Consider the following 15,921-nt stretch of genomic DNA (forward strand, 5'->3'; position numbering starts at 1 on the left):
CCACTGTCATACCTACCAGATCGAAGATCAAAACAAGGGAAGGATGTTTAGTTTTACCACTTTTATCCAATACTGGACTGAAAGTTCTAATAATATGATAAGAAAAAGAAATAAAATGAGTCCAGATGGGAAAACAAGTAAAATTGTTCTCATATTCACAGATGACGTAATCTAAGTTAGAAAATTTCCTATGTACTAGTTTTCTTAAAGTTATTACAACTGCTGAGTGGCATCAAAACTGCAGACTGTAAGATCAACATGTAAAAATCAACTGTATGCGAAAATGCTAGCAACCAATTAGAAACTGAACAGACATGAGAAAATATGGAATATTAAGGATAAGTCTTAAGACTATATAAACTGAAAATTAAAAAATTATAAGTAATAAAACTGTATTGCAAACATGGACTTAGAGGATTTAAAATTGTCATCAATTCTCCCTAACTTGATATATTCAAATAAATGCCAGGAGGAATTTTGACCACTATGATTATCAAATTCATGTGGAAATACAAAAGATCTAAAGTACTCTAAAATAATTTTGAAAAAGAAGAAAGAACTTACACTACCTGGTTTCAAGGGTTTAAAATAAAGCTGTAGTAATAAAGACAATGTGGCACAGCATAATGATAAATCACCAGAAATAGATCAAAATAGAAATGGTCAATTGATTTTTGATGATGATGCAAAAAACAAAGTTCATTAGGAGAACAATAATGTTGGAAAACTGGATATCCATACGCAAAAATACTAAACTTAAAGCAACTATCTCATAGTTTATTTAAAAACTGACACAAAATGGCATCATCAATCTAAATGCAAAACTTAAAACTTTTAGGAAAAAACCCTTTTTGAGGTTTGGTTAAAACAAAGATTTTTTAAAGACAACATTGGTCCCCCCTCAAAAATAATACATTTGATTAAATGGGTTTCTCCAAAATTAAAGAACTTCTTTTTGAAAGCTACTTTAAAAAAAAAAATGAAAGGCTAGCCATCAACTCTAAGAAAAAAATTCTAAGTCATTTACTTGAAAAATATACAGAACGTGTTTTTAAAACCTTCAAAACTCAATAATAAAAATAAAGGACAAAAGACTGAACAGACCAATTTACCAAAGAAGGTACATGAAGGAAGATACAGAAAAAACCATGGCTCAAATAAAGGAAAAAGTAAATATCCAGAAAACCAACTCTAATAAAATGGAGATACATGAATTACCTAAAAAGAATTCAAAGTAGTGGTGATAAAGAAACTAACATGCTACAAGAGAATACAAATAAACAGACAACTAAACAAAATAAGGAAAATAATGATTAAACAAAATAAGAAAATTACCAATGAAAAACTGGAAATATGAGCAAAATAGAAATTTTAGAGCTAAAGAACATAATAAGGACATTTTTAAAGTTACTAAAGGAGGATCAACAAACAGGCTCAATCAAGCAGAAAAAAGAATCACCACATTCAAAACAAATCACTTAAAATTATTAAGTCAGAGGAACAAAGAAGAAAAGAATGAAGAAAAGTGAAGAAAGCCTAAGGGCCTTATAAAATATTACCAAGACAACCAATATTCCCACTATGGGAGTTCCAGAAGGAGACACTGGTGGTTGGTAGAGAGTTTATCTGAAAAAATAATGGCTGAAAATTTCCCAAATCTGAGACAGAAGATGAACATCCAGATTTAAGAAGTTCAGAGGACTCCAACTAGAATGAGCCCAAAGAGGCCCAAATGGAAACATACTATAAACAATTTGACAAAAGCCAAAGAGTAAATCTTGAAAATAGCAAGATAAATGTGAAATTATTACATACAAGGGGATCCCATTAAATCAGTGGATTTTCTCAGCAGAAACATTACACTCCAGAGGGGAGTGGGATAATATACTCAAAGTGCTGAAAGAAAAGACTTACAAACCAAGAATTACTAGAGCCACCAAAACTGCCCTTTAAAAATAAAGGAGAAATAAAGACCTTCCCAGATAAACAAAAGCTGAGGAAGTTTATCACCATAAGACCTGCCTTACAAGAACTGCTAAAGGAAGTTCTTCAGTTGAAATGAAAGGCAGCAACACATAAGCATATAAAAATACAAATACAGAAAGCTGTAAATGCTGTAATGGTGATGTATAAATCACTTTTAAGTATAGACTTTAAAAAAGCATTAAAAATTATTATAATACTATAGAATACTATAGAAAGATGTAGTTTGTTGCACTGACAACAAAGTGAGGAAAGGATATAAATAGTAGAGTTTTTATATGTTTTCAGCTCAAGACAGATTGTTATACCTATGTTTTATACAATCCTCACAGTAGCCACAATGAAAAACCCTATTAAAGATACCAAACGAAAACGAGAAAGCAATAAAAGCATGTCACTATTTTAAAAAAAGAAAAGAAAAAGAAATCAAAAGATTACAAAGGAAAGCAGCAAGAGGGAAAAGAGTGGCAAAATATCTGCAGGACATATGGGAAAAAAATTTAATGGCAATAGTAATTATCAGTAACTACTTCAAATTTAAATGGTACAGTACTAAGTGGGAAAACTATGGTAATAAGATACCTATATTAAAAAAGAAAAAAGATCTGAAATTAACAACTTTGTACCTCAAAGAATTAAAAATAGAACAAATTTAAGCCAAAGTTAATAGAGGGTACTCCTGTGGGTACAAAGTTAATAGAGGGTACTCCTGTGCCCAGGAGTACACGGTGGGTACTCCTGGGCACAGGAGTACCCACCGTGGCACAGTGGGTAAGGATCCAACCTTGTCTCTGCAATGGCTTTGGTTGCTACTGAGGTGTGAGTTCGATCCCTCGCCCAGCACAGAGGGTTAAGGATCTAGTATTGCCACAGCTGGGGCATAGTTTACAGGCTAGGGGTCAAATCAGAGTTGCAGCTGCCAGGCTACACTACAGCCACGGAAACAATGGATCCAAGCTGCATCTGAGACAGACACCACAGCTCAGGGCAATGCCCGATCCTCAACCCACTGAACAAATCCAGGGATTGAACCAGCATCCTCATGGATACTAGACAGGTTCTTAACCCACTGGGCCACAATGGGAACTCCCAAGAAGATAGTGATTTCTAATTTTAAGATTTTAATCTTATTTATTTTCAAAAAGTTCCCTCTGGGTAAAAGAGGAAAGTGATGAGAAGAGCAGCTGTGTGTGTTAAATTGTCCCCAGGTGAAGTGGTTCAGAGGTGATCTTTTTTTAAACTACTTAGCAATAACCACATATTGGGGTTTGAGTGCAATTTGAGACAGGTGGGAGGAGGACAAACTTTTGGCCAGACTGTTTCAAACAAAATAAAAAAAACTAAAGAGAGCACTACCATCCCCTGCTACTGCATTTCTGTAGAAAGCAACTTATTTTTTTAGACTTTTTTTTTTTTTAAGGAAAAGAAAAAGACCCTAGCAAGTAAAAAAACCTTTTTAAAAATGATTTTTTTTCCTATTTTCTCCTTCTCTACTTTTGGAGAATGAACTTATCATCCTGGCTTCTTACATTAAACCATAGCTGACCTTAATTTGCAATTAGTCTATTAAAGTAAAAAGAGATATTTTGAAAATAGGATTGATGTTGAACCTCAGGGTAGGGGTTAGGAACAATTTATAAAAAGGTAGTTTAGAAAAATATATTTTGGTGAACGAAAACCACAGATCACAGATTCCTCCCAATACGTTGATCTGTCTTTGGACTGGCTCCTTTCTCTGACCCAACCTGTTTCCCCATGGGGTTGGGAGTGGATCTGTGAACACAGTAGAGGGAACTTCTTTGCATTCTGCACAAAGCACAAGTCTGGACAGCCTACACTCTGGCCAGCACGATTTAAACTGGAGGACTGATCCTGGACCAATTTCCCTTTTTCTTTAAAATTTTTTTCCCCTGGGAGCAAAAAAGTTAATTATGCAATTGAATATATTCCTGGATGCATTCAAAGAGGAGGAAAAGTGTACTTAAGTGTCAAGTGGGGCTATTTTTCTGTATTTGGATTTCTCTTTTGAGGTATGTACCATAAATCATCCCGCAGAATCTAATTCCCACACCTGATCCAAGGCAGACATGGGCTGGGTGTGTGTGTTAGAGGGACTCACGTTTGCCATATGTTGTTTCTGCCCAATCAGGAAAGATGTCATCCCATCTTCCCCTTGGTAACAATGCCAGCCAAGACTGTCCTCTTCATTGGAACTGCTCACAGTTTAGAAAATTTGCTCTCTCAACAAAGTTGAAAGTCATTTATTTTCTAAATTTCATTGGCTAATGATTTAATCATTTCCTATGGCTATTAATTCTTAGACCTTTATCTGAAAATAAGCTGGTGTTAAGGAAGCAATGAGGTCAAAGGAGATCAGTTACAAACAAGGCTATGTGTATATTTCTGGACAGGGCTGGGACTCCCTTAGGGCTCAAGGCTTGGGGAAAATGCTGAAATGACTCAAAGATTAAGATAAATACTGTTTTAATGCAGTATTTTTTTTAAATTAATGCAAAGAATCTGTGATGGTCAAAAATATCAAGGGCTTAAAAAGACTGGATCCAGGAGTTCCTGTCGTGGCGCAGTGGTTAACGAATCCGACTAGGAACCATGAGGTTGCGGGTTCGGTCCCTGACCTTGCTCAGTGGGTTAACGATCCGGCGTTGCCCTGAGCTGTGGTGTAGGTTGCAGACACGGCTCGGATCCCGCAATTGCTGTGGCTCTGGCGTAGGCCGGTGGCTACAGCTCCGATTCGACCCCTAGCCTGGGAACCTCCATATGCCGCGGGAACGGCCCAAAGAAATAGCAAAAAGACCAAAAAAAAAAAAAAGACTGGATCCAACAGAACTGGGATTATGGGAGGGGAGGAAAAGCTGAATTGAACAAGAATGGAACTGAATCCTGCCTTTGTTTAGACTTTTGATACTTTGTTCACTGTGGATTAGTTTTGATTTTCAAAAACTACTGCACTGAAATAGTATCCTGGGGAGTTTTCTTGTAGCACAGTGGGTTAAGGGTCTGGCGTTGTCACTGCAGTGGCATGGGTTCGATCCCTGGCCCGGTAGCTTGCACATGCCCTGGGTGTGACCAAAAAGAAAAAAAAGAAAAAAAGAAAAAAGAAATAGTATCTCGGTTGCTGGGTGCCCAAACCCAGCACCTTAAATTTTGTGTCCAAACTGAGTGCACCTTGCTCATCTTACCCTGTTTCTGGGGTTAGAACAACATTGGTGAGACCACCATCTGAAGAATTTCTGTCCCCTAACATGCACCTAAACAACAAATAGTTCAAACTCACACCTAGAATTTGCACAGCTCACCTTGCTTTCCCATGGGCATCATGTGTACCATAGGACTGTGGCCTGGACCAAGAGGAAGGGAAACAGACCCAGGTTCTGCCAGGGAATAAAACCAGGGAAATTTTGATTCTCCACTGGACTCCTATATTTGGATTTAATTTGTCATTAGATTCTAAGTTAATATTTTGATTTTAAAAACTGAGGACAAACATGAACAAAAACGGAAACCTTGTATCATGTTTGCTTTTGTTTTGACTTACAAGTCAACAAATCCCAGTTACTTTTGACTTCTTTTCAAATAAAAAAGTTCCCACTATGCTGCAGTGGGTTAATGAACCGGTATTGTCTCTGCAGAGTGCAGGTTTGATCCCTGGCCCAGAACAGTGGGTTAAGCATCTGGTGTTGCCACAGCTGTGGTGTAGGTTCCAGCTGTGGCTCAGATTTGATTTCTGACCTGGGAACTTCTTTATGCTGTGCGTGCAACCAAAAAAAAAGAAAAAAAATGTAAAAATTCTGGGGGGTGGCCTAGAGGTGAGTATGGTAAAACAGTGTTCTAGGTTCTACAGCTTTTTTTGATTAAGAAATACATTTTTTTTTTGGAGTTCCTGTCATGGTGCAGCAGAAACAAATCCAACTAGGAACCATGAGGTTGCGGATTTGAGCCCTGGCCTTGCTCAGTGGGTTAAGGATCTGGCATTGCCGTGAGCTGTGGTGTAGGTTGCAGACATGGCTGGGATCTGGTGTTGCTGTGGCTGTGGTGTAGGCCAGCAGCAACAGCTCTGATTAGACCCCTAGCCTGGGAACCTCTGTATGCTGTGGATGTGGCCCTAAAAAGCAAAAAAAAAAAAAAAAACTCTCTCTCTCTCTCTATATATATATATATTTTTTTTAATTTGGAAAGGTTAAAAATAAATAAAAAGTAAGCCTTCACATATATGGTCAAATGATCTTTCAGAAAGATGCAAACGTTACACAACGGGGAAAAACAACCTCTTCAACAAGTGGTGCTGGGAAACTGGATATTCGCATGTCAAGAAGCAAGTTGGACCCTTATTTACGCCACTTACCAAAATTAACTCAAAGCAAATTAAAAACCTAAATGTAATACTTGAAAGTATAAAACGCTTAGAAAAAAAACCTGAGAAAAAGCTTCATGACTTTAGATTTGGCAATGATTTCTTAGAACACCAAAAACTTAGGCAATAAAAGCAAAACCAAACAAAATAACACCTAAAAACCTGCACAGCAGCAATCCAATTAAAAAATGGGCAAAGGACTTGAACAGACATTTTTCCAAAGACATACAGATGGATTAACATACACCAGAAGAGATAACTCAACATCACTAATTATTAAGGAATGCAGATCAAAACCTCAGTTAGCTCTCTCGTCATACTTGTTAGAATGATCCCTATTTAAAAAAACAGAAAAATTAACAAGTGTTGACAAGGATGTGGAGAAACTGCAACCTATGTGCACTGTTATTAGGAACGGAAGATGGCACACCTATTATGGAAAACAGTATAGAAGTTCCTCAAAAAAATAAAAATTAAATTATCATACGATCCAGCAATCCCAGTTTTGGGTATTTATATCCAAAAGAATTAAAAACAGGATATTAAAGAACAATTTGCACACCTGTGTTCATTACAGTATTATTCACAACGACTAGAGGTAGAAATCCTACATGATCACTGATGGGTAAACAGATAAAGAAAATACAGTATGTATATACATGGAATAGTATTAAGCCATAACAAAGAAGAAAATCCTGTCATATACTACAATACAGATGACCCTTGAGGACATTACGCTAAATAAAATAAGCCAGTCACAAAAAGACAAACACTGCATGATTCTACTTCTATGAGGTATCTGTACTAATCAAATCCTTTGAAACAGAAAGTAAAATGGTAGTTGCCAGGGGCTGGGGTAAGGATGAATGCAAGAATTATTCAATGGATTTTAAAAATTATTTTCCATTCATAGTGTATATGTATTCACCAAAAAACATCTTAAGTAAAAGGATATATACTGCTAAAATATCCTTACATAGGCTGCCTCTTTTGCTTGTATGCTGTTTGGGATTGTGATTTAGTTTTCTAAGAAATGAATTATGCTAATACAAAAAAATCCATGGTGGGGGGAGGTTGACTCCTACTTCATATTACCAATCTGGTTGAATTATCTAAATGCAAAAGACAAAACAATAAACTTTCTATAAGAGAACAGAAGAATGTCTCCATAACCTTGAGCTAAGAAAAGATTTTCTGAATAGTATGCATAAAGCATTAATAATAAAAGACCAACTCGTTAGACAACACAGAGAACAGTTTGTTCATCAAAAGACATCATTAGGAGAGTGAAAATACAACCACAGAGTAGGAAAAGATAGCTTCATATGCAGAAGATGTAATAAACTCTATAAATCAATAATAATGAAATAAGATAGATGATCCAACAGAAAGAAAGATTAAGAAATAAACCTGAATAGACACTTAACAAAACAGTATATCCAAATAACCAATAATCATATAAAGAGAGGCTCAACCTCAGCAGGAGCAACAGGGAAAGGCATTTTAATCCACAGGAAGATGACACTATATAGCCCGCCAAAGTTAGAGATTAACAATACTAACTGTTAGCAAAGATGAGGAGCAATAGGAACTCTCATATGCTACTGGTGTGAATGATATTACACTGTGGAAAACTATCTGGCACTATCTCTGAAATAAACATGTATCTTCTGATCGAACGAATTTACTTCTAAACATAAATGTACTGAAAGTCATGTACAGGAATGTTCTCCAAACTGGAAATCAAATGTAAAATTTTTATCAACAAAAGAACAGATTGATCAGCTGTGGTTTATTCACACAATGGAGTACTAAAAAGCAGTGAAAATGAACAAAATTACAGTGGTACTCGACAGATGGATTTCGCAAATATAAAATAAGATTTTGCTTAGCAAAAGACATCAAATTCAAAAAACAAAAACAAAAGACCATTTAATATGGCTTCATTTATATAATGTTCAAAAACAGAAAAACTACAGTGGGTAGAAAAATAAAACATTAGAAATTAGGATAAAGAGGATTCTAGGAAACACCACCTTGTATTTCTTGACCTCTGTGGTTGTTACATGAATAGATTCACTCACTTTGTGAATATTTGCTGAGCCATATACTTAATATTATGTACTTATCCTATGTTGTACGTTGTAAGAAAAAAAAGTTTAATGGTAGATGGAATAAGAAGGTCTAATATATAACTAATCAGAATTCAAAAAGAAAAAAAAATACAGAGAACGGTAAAGAATAACTAAAGACTGATTAGCTACAAATTTCCCTCATTTTTAAAGATTTCAATTTCTCAGATCAGAACATCAATAAATTCCAAGAATGAAAAATAAAAAGGAAATTCACACCTAGATACACTGTTGTGACATCAATGAAAGGAAAAAATAAAACAGCAGAGAAAAATAGAATTAAATGCATCAAGGAAGAGAGAGAAATTAACTATAAAGGGATCACAATTAGACTAATGACTGACTTTCAAAAGTAAGTTTAGAATATAATGAAATATTGGAGTTCCCATCGTGGTGCAGTGGTTAACGAATCCGACTAGGAACCATGAGGTTGCGGGTTCGATCCCTGCCCTTGCTCAGTGGGTTAACGATCCGGCGTTGCTGTGAGCTGTGGTGTAGGTCGCAGACAAGGCTCGGATCCCGCGTTGCTGCGGCTCTGGCGTAGGCTGGTGGCTACAGCTCCGATTAGACCCCTAACCTAGGAACCTCCATATGCCGAGGGAGCGGCCCAAAAAAAAAAAAGAGTATAGTGAAATATCATCTGAAATAGAAAAACTATCAAACTAGAGATCTGTACCTAGTAAAACTACCTTTGAAGAACTGACAAAAAAGATATTTTCTGGAAAATGATGAAAAATGAAGAAGGGCATGAAAGAAAAAAAAGAAAAATAGGGAACCAAATTCTCATTTAAAGGAACTGTTAAATAATGTACCTTAGGGAGTTCCTGTTGTGGCTCAGCAGCAACCAACCCAACTAGTATCCATGAGGACGTGGGTTCAACCCCTGGCCCCGCTCAGTAGGTTAAGGATCCAGTGTTGCTGTGAGCTGAAGTGTAGCTTGCAGATGTGGGTCAGATTTGGCGTTGCTGTGGCTGTGGTGTAGTCTGACAGCTGAAGCTCCGATTCAACCCCTAGCCAGGGAACATTCGTATGCCATGGGTGGAGCCCTAAAACACAAAACAAAACAAAAGAATGTACTTTAGGTACAAAATGATCCCACATAGGTAATCTGTGATGGAGGAAGCCAAAGTTATTGGTCAGTTAAGTAGGTAAATCTAAACAAACACTATTAAAACAATGATATTTTACAACAAGTGGGAAAATAGGACATAACTACATTTCTGAATACTATAAGCATATAATATTAGCAAGGGAAGAAGAAACTATAATGTGATAAGGTACACATTGAGGAAAAGGGCAAAAGTATTCAATGACTTTAAACTTTGTTAATTATTCTTATAAAACATGAATGTCTATCATCCTTGCAAGTAGCAGAAACAAAATGGGCCAAAAAAACCTTCAAGCAATTCAAAAGGAAGGCAAAAAGAAGAGGTAAAAAATTAATAATGGAAATCTTTTTAAAATAGAAAACTCATAGTAAGATAAATAAACAGATCCAAATACATCAGCACTCTCAATAAACATAAATTGAATCTCCACTTAAAAGCCAACATTGGAGTTCCCATCATGGCTCAGTGGTTAATGAATCTGACTGGGAACCGTGAGGTCGTGGGTTCAATTGCTGGCCTCGCTCAGTGGGTCAAGGATCCGGCGTTGCAGTGAGCTGTGGTGTAGGTTGCAGACGCGGCTTGGATCCCGAGTTGCTGTGGTTCTGGTGTAGGCCGGTGGCTACAGCTCTGATTAGACCCCTAGTCTGGGAATGCCCATATGCCGTGGGAGTGGCCCCAGATAAGGCACCAAAAAAAAAAAAAAAAAAAAAAAAGCCAACATTGTGAGAAATGGATAAGAAAACAAAATCCAGCTATAGGATACTATTTTTATAAGTACACATCATAACATATGGATAAAGAAGAGCTGAGATTCAAGTAATGGAAAAAGATAATGGTAAGGTTAACACAAATAATGGGACGCCAACAAAGGCTTTGATACAAAGAAATGAAATGACAAGATTACAAAGGAGCATTCTGAAGAGTAAGTGATTTTTCCAAACCAAATATAGCTATTGCTATATATATATATAATAATATTACATATATATATATAATATAATTGACATTTAGATTCATTTCACCTCATTTAATTCAGCTCAAGGTTTGAGCTTACTAATATCCTCTAAGAAATGGATTCTTTTGTCTAGTATACTAGCATCCCTTTTTGACATGCAAATATTTGGTAAACACACCAGCAATGACTTTAGGCAAAACAGTGAGAAAGTAGTCATGACAATGAAGTCTAGTAAGAACCCTGTAGCACAATAACAGAAGCATCTTTAAAGGCTGATACTGTTTGCTTAGAGTGTACCTGCCCAAGTAACTACAAACCCTGTTACGATTACTCACACCTTATTTAACTTTATACACAAGTTAATCAAGAATGATTTTCTCAAATACTTTACTGAAATTTAGACATTCTGTCAACAATATCTTTACCTGCATATGCATGTGTACATACACACATACAAATCTAAACATGTACATACACACATATATCTACACACATGCACACATACAAAACATGCATTTACAAATATGTCATATATATAAATCACAGTACTACTGTACCTCAGTAGGTAGTTCCATAATGGCACGTAAATTGGCATTGTCTGTTGGTTTCTGCATCTTGCTCAACATTGGTATAAAATATTACTCCATCACCAGAGCAGGATACAATCTGCTTATCATTTGTGCATGGCAAGAACTTTGCACTAAATATATTTGCTCTGTGCCCTGAACGAATTGTTGTCAAAACCTAAAACACACAGAGGAAATAGTTTTTAGTAGTTTATTATTTCCTAGAAAGAAACGTTCATATTTAATATAATCATAGTCAGGAATAAATTCTCATTAACATTCTCATCTCAATGAAAAATTATTATTTGGGAGTTTTCACTGTGGCATAATGGATATGGCGGCATCTCTGCAATGCCAGAATGCAGGTTTGATCCCTAGCACAGTGGGTTAAAGAATCCAGCATTGCTGCAGCACAACTGGTGGCCCAGGAACTCCATATGCCATGGAATGGCCAAAAAAAGAAAAAACAGACAAAAGTACAACTCAAAAAGATATATGCACCCATATGTTCACAGCAGCACTATTCACAACAGCCAAGATATGGAAGCATCCTAAATGTCCATCAAAAGATCAATGGGGAGTTTCCGTCGTGGCGCAGTGGTTAACGAATCCGACTAGGAACCATGAGGGTGCGGGTTCGATCCCTGCCCTTGCTCAGTGGGTTAACGATCCGGCGTTGCCGTGAGCTGTGGTGTAGGTTGCAGACGCGGCTTGGATCCTATGTTGCTGTGGCTCTGGCGTAGGCCAGTGGCTACAGCTCCAGTTAGACCCCTAGCCTGGGAACCTCCATATGCCGCGGGAGCAGCCCAAAGAAATAGCAAGAAGACCAAAAAAAAAAAAAAAATCAATGGATTGAGAAAATATGGTTAATACATGCAATAGAACACTACTCAGCCATAAAAAGGAACAAAATAATGCCATCTGCAGCCACATGGATGAAACTAAGGATTATCACACTAAGTGAAGTAAGTTAGCATGAGAAAGACAAATACCATATATGTGGAATCTAAAATATGGCACAAATTAACCTGTCTACAAAACAGAAACAGACTCACATAGAGAACAGACTTGTAGTTGCCAAGAGGAAGAAGGGAAGGAGTGAGATGGACTGGGAGTTTGGGGCTGGCAGGTATAAATTATTATACTTAGAATGGATAAGCAATGAAGTCCTATTGTATAGCACAGGGAACTATATCCAGTCTCTTGGGATGGACCATGATGGAAGATAATATAAGAAAGGGAGAGTGTGTGTGTGTGTGTGTGTGTGTGTGTATGACTGGATTGCTTTGCTGTACGGCAGAAATTGGTACACCACTGTAAATCGACTATACTTTAATAAAAAATTATCATTTGATTCCAAACTATTATAATTAGGGAAAAAAAGAAATTAATATTTCACATATCACATATTTTCTTTTCCCTCTGAGATGTAAAGAAGATTTAAGTATCATCTAATTGGAATAGTGTTGAAATCAAGTCCCCCTAAAACTGAGTTACTATGCCGAGTTCATGATTAACCTCTTTATCCAAAACATTATTTCCTTTCTTGTCCAACACCTGATCCCCTCAAGACTGAGGAGAATGAAAGAAAAGGGGGAACTGAAATTGTGCGGGACCCTATGGGGCCTTCCCAGGCATAAAAGCCTGTCCCCTGTTTTTTACTGTAGGAAAAAGGCTTTCAGCCCCTAGACCTTCTCTGAGTTCCAAAGGGCAGAGTCAAGCAGGTACTAACCAGGAGACTGAAGGAATGCAGAAAAAGCAAGGCACCATATTCTGGCTCTTTTTTTCTCTGGCGGGAGGAAAAGAGTTGTGTAGAACAATTCACTACATGTCTCTGAGTTCTACAGGAACTAAGGCCTCCAAAGAGGTGGAGGACGCTAACTTCAGGCTGAGCACAAGTCATGTGGACCTCAGACTGGTTGGAACCAGAAAGCTGATGACTGGGATTCCTGGAACTTCAACCTGTGACCTCACCACCAGCCAATCAGAGGAGGGTTACACGGCCTGCAGCTCTCCCCCCAAATTTTGTGTATAAGAACGTCTTCCCTGAAACCCATGGGGAGACTGGGTATTCTGAGCAGAGGCCACCCAATCTCCTTGCATGGTCCTTGCAATAAACCCTTCTCTGCTCCAAACTCCAACATTTTGGTTTGTTTGACCTCACTGTGTGCGAGTTACATGAGCTTGGGACTGACAATAGTGCCTTGAAAATTAAATAAACATACTTTCTTTCACCTACGTGGTATATCTGACACATTCATAAACTCTCAGTAAATACGAAAAAACTATCTTGATTGACTTTTGAAACTATTTACTAGACAATTATTAAGTTATTCCCTTTTAGGATGAAGAAATAAAAATAAACTGAATTTAAAAGAATCATAAAATTAAAGTAATGAAAAAAAAAAAAGGAGTTCCTGCTGTGGCGCAGTGGAAATGAATCTAACTAGGAACCATGAAGTTTCGGATTAGATCCCTGGCCTTGCTCAGTGGGTTAAGGATCTGGCGTTGCTGTGAGCTGTGGTGTAGGTCACAGAAGCGGCTCAGATCTGGCATTGCTGCAGCTGTGGCATAGGCCAGCAGCTACAGCTCCAATTAGACCCCTAGCCTGGGAACCTCCATACGCTGCAGGTGCAGCCCTAAAATAGACAAAAAAAATAAATAAATGAAATTAAAGAAATGGTATCCATTAGAATATAGCAAAAGTTTAAAATAAACGTTTTAATATCTGTAATATACACTGCAAATGACCAAATCTCCCAACAGCGCATAAAAATTGAGAAGGGGGAAAAACTAATTTTTTTTAAAATGGGCAAAAGATCTGAATAGATAGTCCAAAGATATAAAATGGCCCTTAGAACTATGAAAAACTATCCAACTTCATTCAAAAAGCAAATGCAGGAGTTCCCGTCGTGGCACAGTGGTTAACGAATCCGACTAGGAACCATGAGGTTGTGGGTTCGGTCCCTGACCTTGCTCAGCGGGTTAACGATCCGGCGTTGCTGTGAGCTGTGGTGTAGGTTGCAGACGCGGCTCAGATTCCGTGTTGCGGTGGTTCTGGTGTAGGCTGGTGGCTACAGCTCCGATTCAACCCCTAGCCTGGGAACCTCCATATTCCGCGGGAGTGGCCCAAGAAATAGCAACAACAACAACAACAAAAGACAAAAAGACAAAAAAAAAGCAAATGCAAATTGAAAATACTTTAATATACTAATTCCTACTTTTCAAATTAGCAAAAATTTACCTTGACAATACACTATACAAGTGAGTATTGGGGGTGGGGGTGGGGGATCACCATGCTCTTAAACAATTCTGGTGGGAATGTTAAATGGTGTAAGAACCAATGGAGAGGAATTTAGCAATACCTCACAAAACCACATACACATTAACCCTCTGATCAGATAAGTCTATTTCTAGCAATGTACCCTGAAGATACATACACCTCCAACAATACCAAGAAAAAAAAAAGCACAAAGTTATTTACTGAGGTATTTAGAACAGCAAAACACAGGAGAATAGCTGAATAAATTATGGTACATCCCCATAATGCATATAGTATGAGAATTTAATGCAATGGGAATACACAGTGTGCTTTCAAAACAAAAACAAACAAAAAAAAACTCTGCTAAAAAAAAAAAAGGAGTATGTCAAAACAGAAAAAAAAGTTACTTTAGTTCACTTTAAGTGTCTTATCAAACAAACTGGGGCAATTTAACATCAAAAAGAGTATCAGTGATAGATTATGACTTACTGAATAAAAATAAAACTCTAGGAGTTCCTACAGTGGCTCAGAGGTGACGAAGCTGACTAGTACCCATGAGGATACGGGTTCGATTTCCCGCCTCGCTCAGTGGGTTAAGGATCCAGTGTTGCTGTGAGTAGGCCAGCAGCTACAGCTCTGATTCAACCCCTAGCCTGGGAACTTCCATATGTCACAGATGCAGCCCTAAAAAAAAATATATCTGTAATCCCATAGTAATTGTTTCTAAAACAGTGGCAAAAGACAAAGTAAATGCTCTTATTTACATAATAATGTCAACTGATAAATGTAGAAGGAATGACAGAAATAAAAATCACTATTTGTAACAACATAACCACAAATAGTTAAGGCAAGAATCAATGAATAGCTGAAGCTGCAATATGAAATATTGTTATGGAACAAAATGTTCACACAATCTCAACACACTACTACAGAGACAGCTTATTAATCACAAAGGGTAAATGTACCTACACACTGGAAAAACCAAACTTAACATCACCAATTAGGGGAAAAATTAATATCGTGTACTACAATGTCACCTATGAAGAATTCTTAGCAAATATGTATAATTCTGTTCGTTTTTTTTTTTGTCTTTTTAGGACCACACCCCACAGCTTATGGAGGTTCCCAGACTAGGGGTCTAATCAGAGCTGTTGCTGCTGGCCTACACCACAGCCACAGCAACGGCAGATCTGAGCCGCATCTGTGACCTACACCACGCTCACGGCAATGCAAGATCCTTAACCCACTCAGCAAGGCCTGGGATCAAACCTGCAACCTCACGGTTCCTAGTCGGATTTGTTTCCGATGCACCATGACGGGGACTCCAAAAATATGTAATTCTAATCTACTCATGAGGAAACAATCAGACAAATCCAAATTGAGAGACATTCTTTAAAAACAACTTGACTAGTATGTCAATACAACAACAAAATAACATATCAATGTCATGAAAGACCAAAAATTTGGATGAATTATTCTAAAGGAGGCTAAAGAAATAAGACAACTAAATGAAATGTGTGATGCTGGGATTGGGGGCAAGAT

At 37.3% G+C, this 15,921-nt stretch overlaps 1 protein-coding gene across 1 annotated transcript in view; it reads right to left on the minus strand.

The window, feature by feature from the left end:
* The window catches only part of DCAF6 (DDB1 and CUL4 associated factor 6), a 165,152-nt gene that overhangs the window by 113,317 nt on the left and 35,914 nt on the right, over window positions 1-15,921 (minus strand). Inside the window, 1 exon segment of the mRNA XM_047783996.1 lies at window positions 11,104-11,295. Coding sequence (XP_047639952.1) covers window positions 11,104-11,295 — 192 coding nt within the window.

This window comes from Phacochoerus africanus, chromosome 6, assembly GCF_016906955.1.
Source record: "Phacochoerus africanus isolate WHEZ1 chromosome 6, ROS_Pafr_v1, whole genome shotgun sequence".
NCBI classification, from domain to species: Eukaryota; Metazoa; Chordata; class Mammalia; order Artiodactyla; family Suidae; genus Phacochoerus; species Phacochoerus africanus.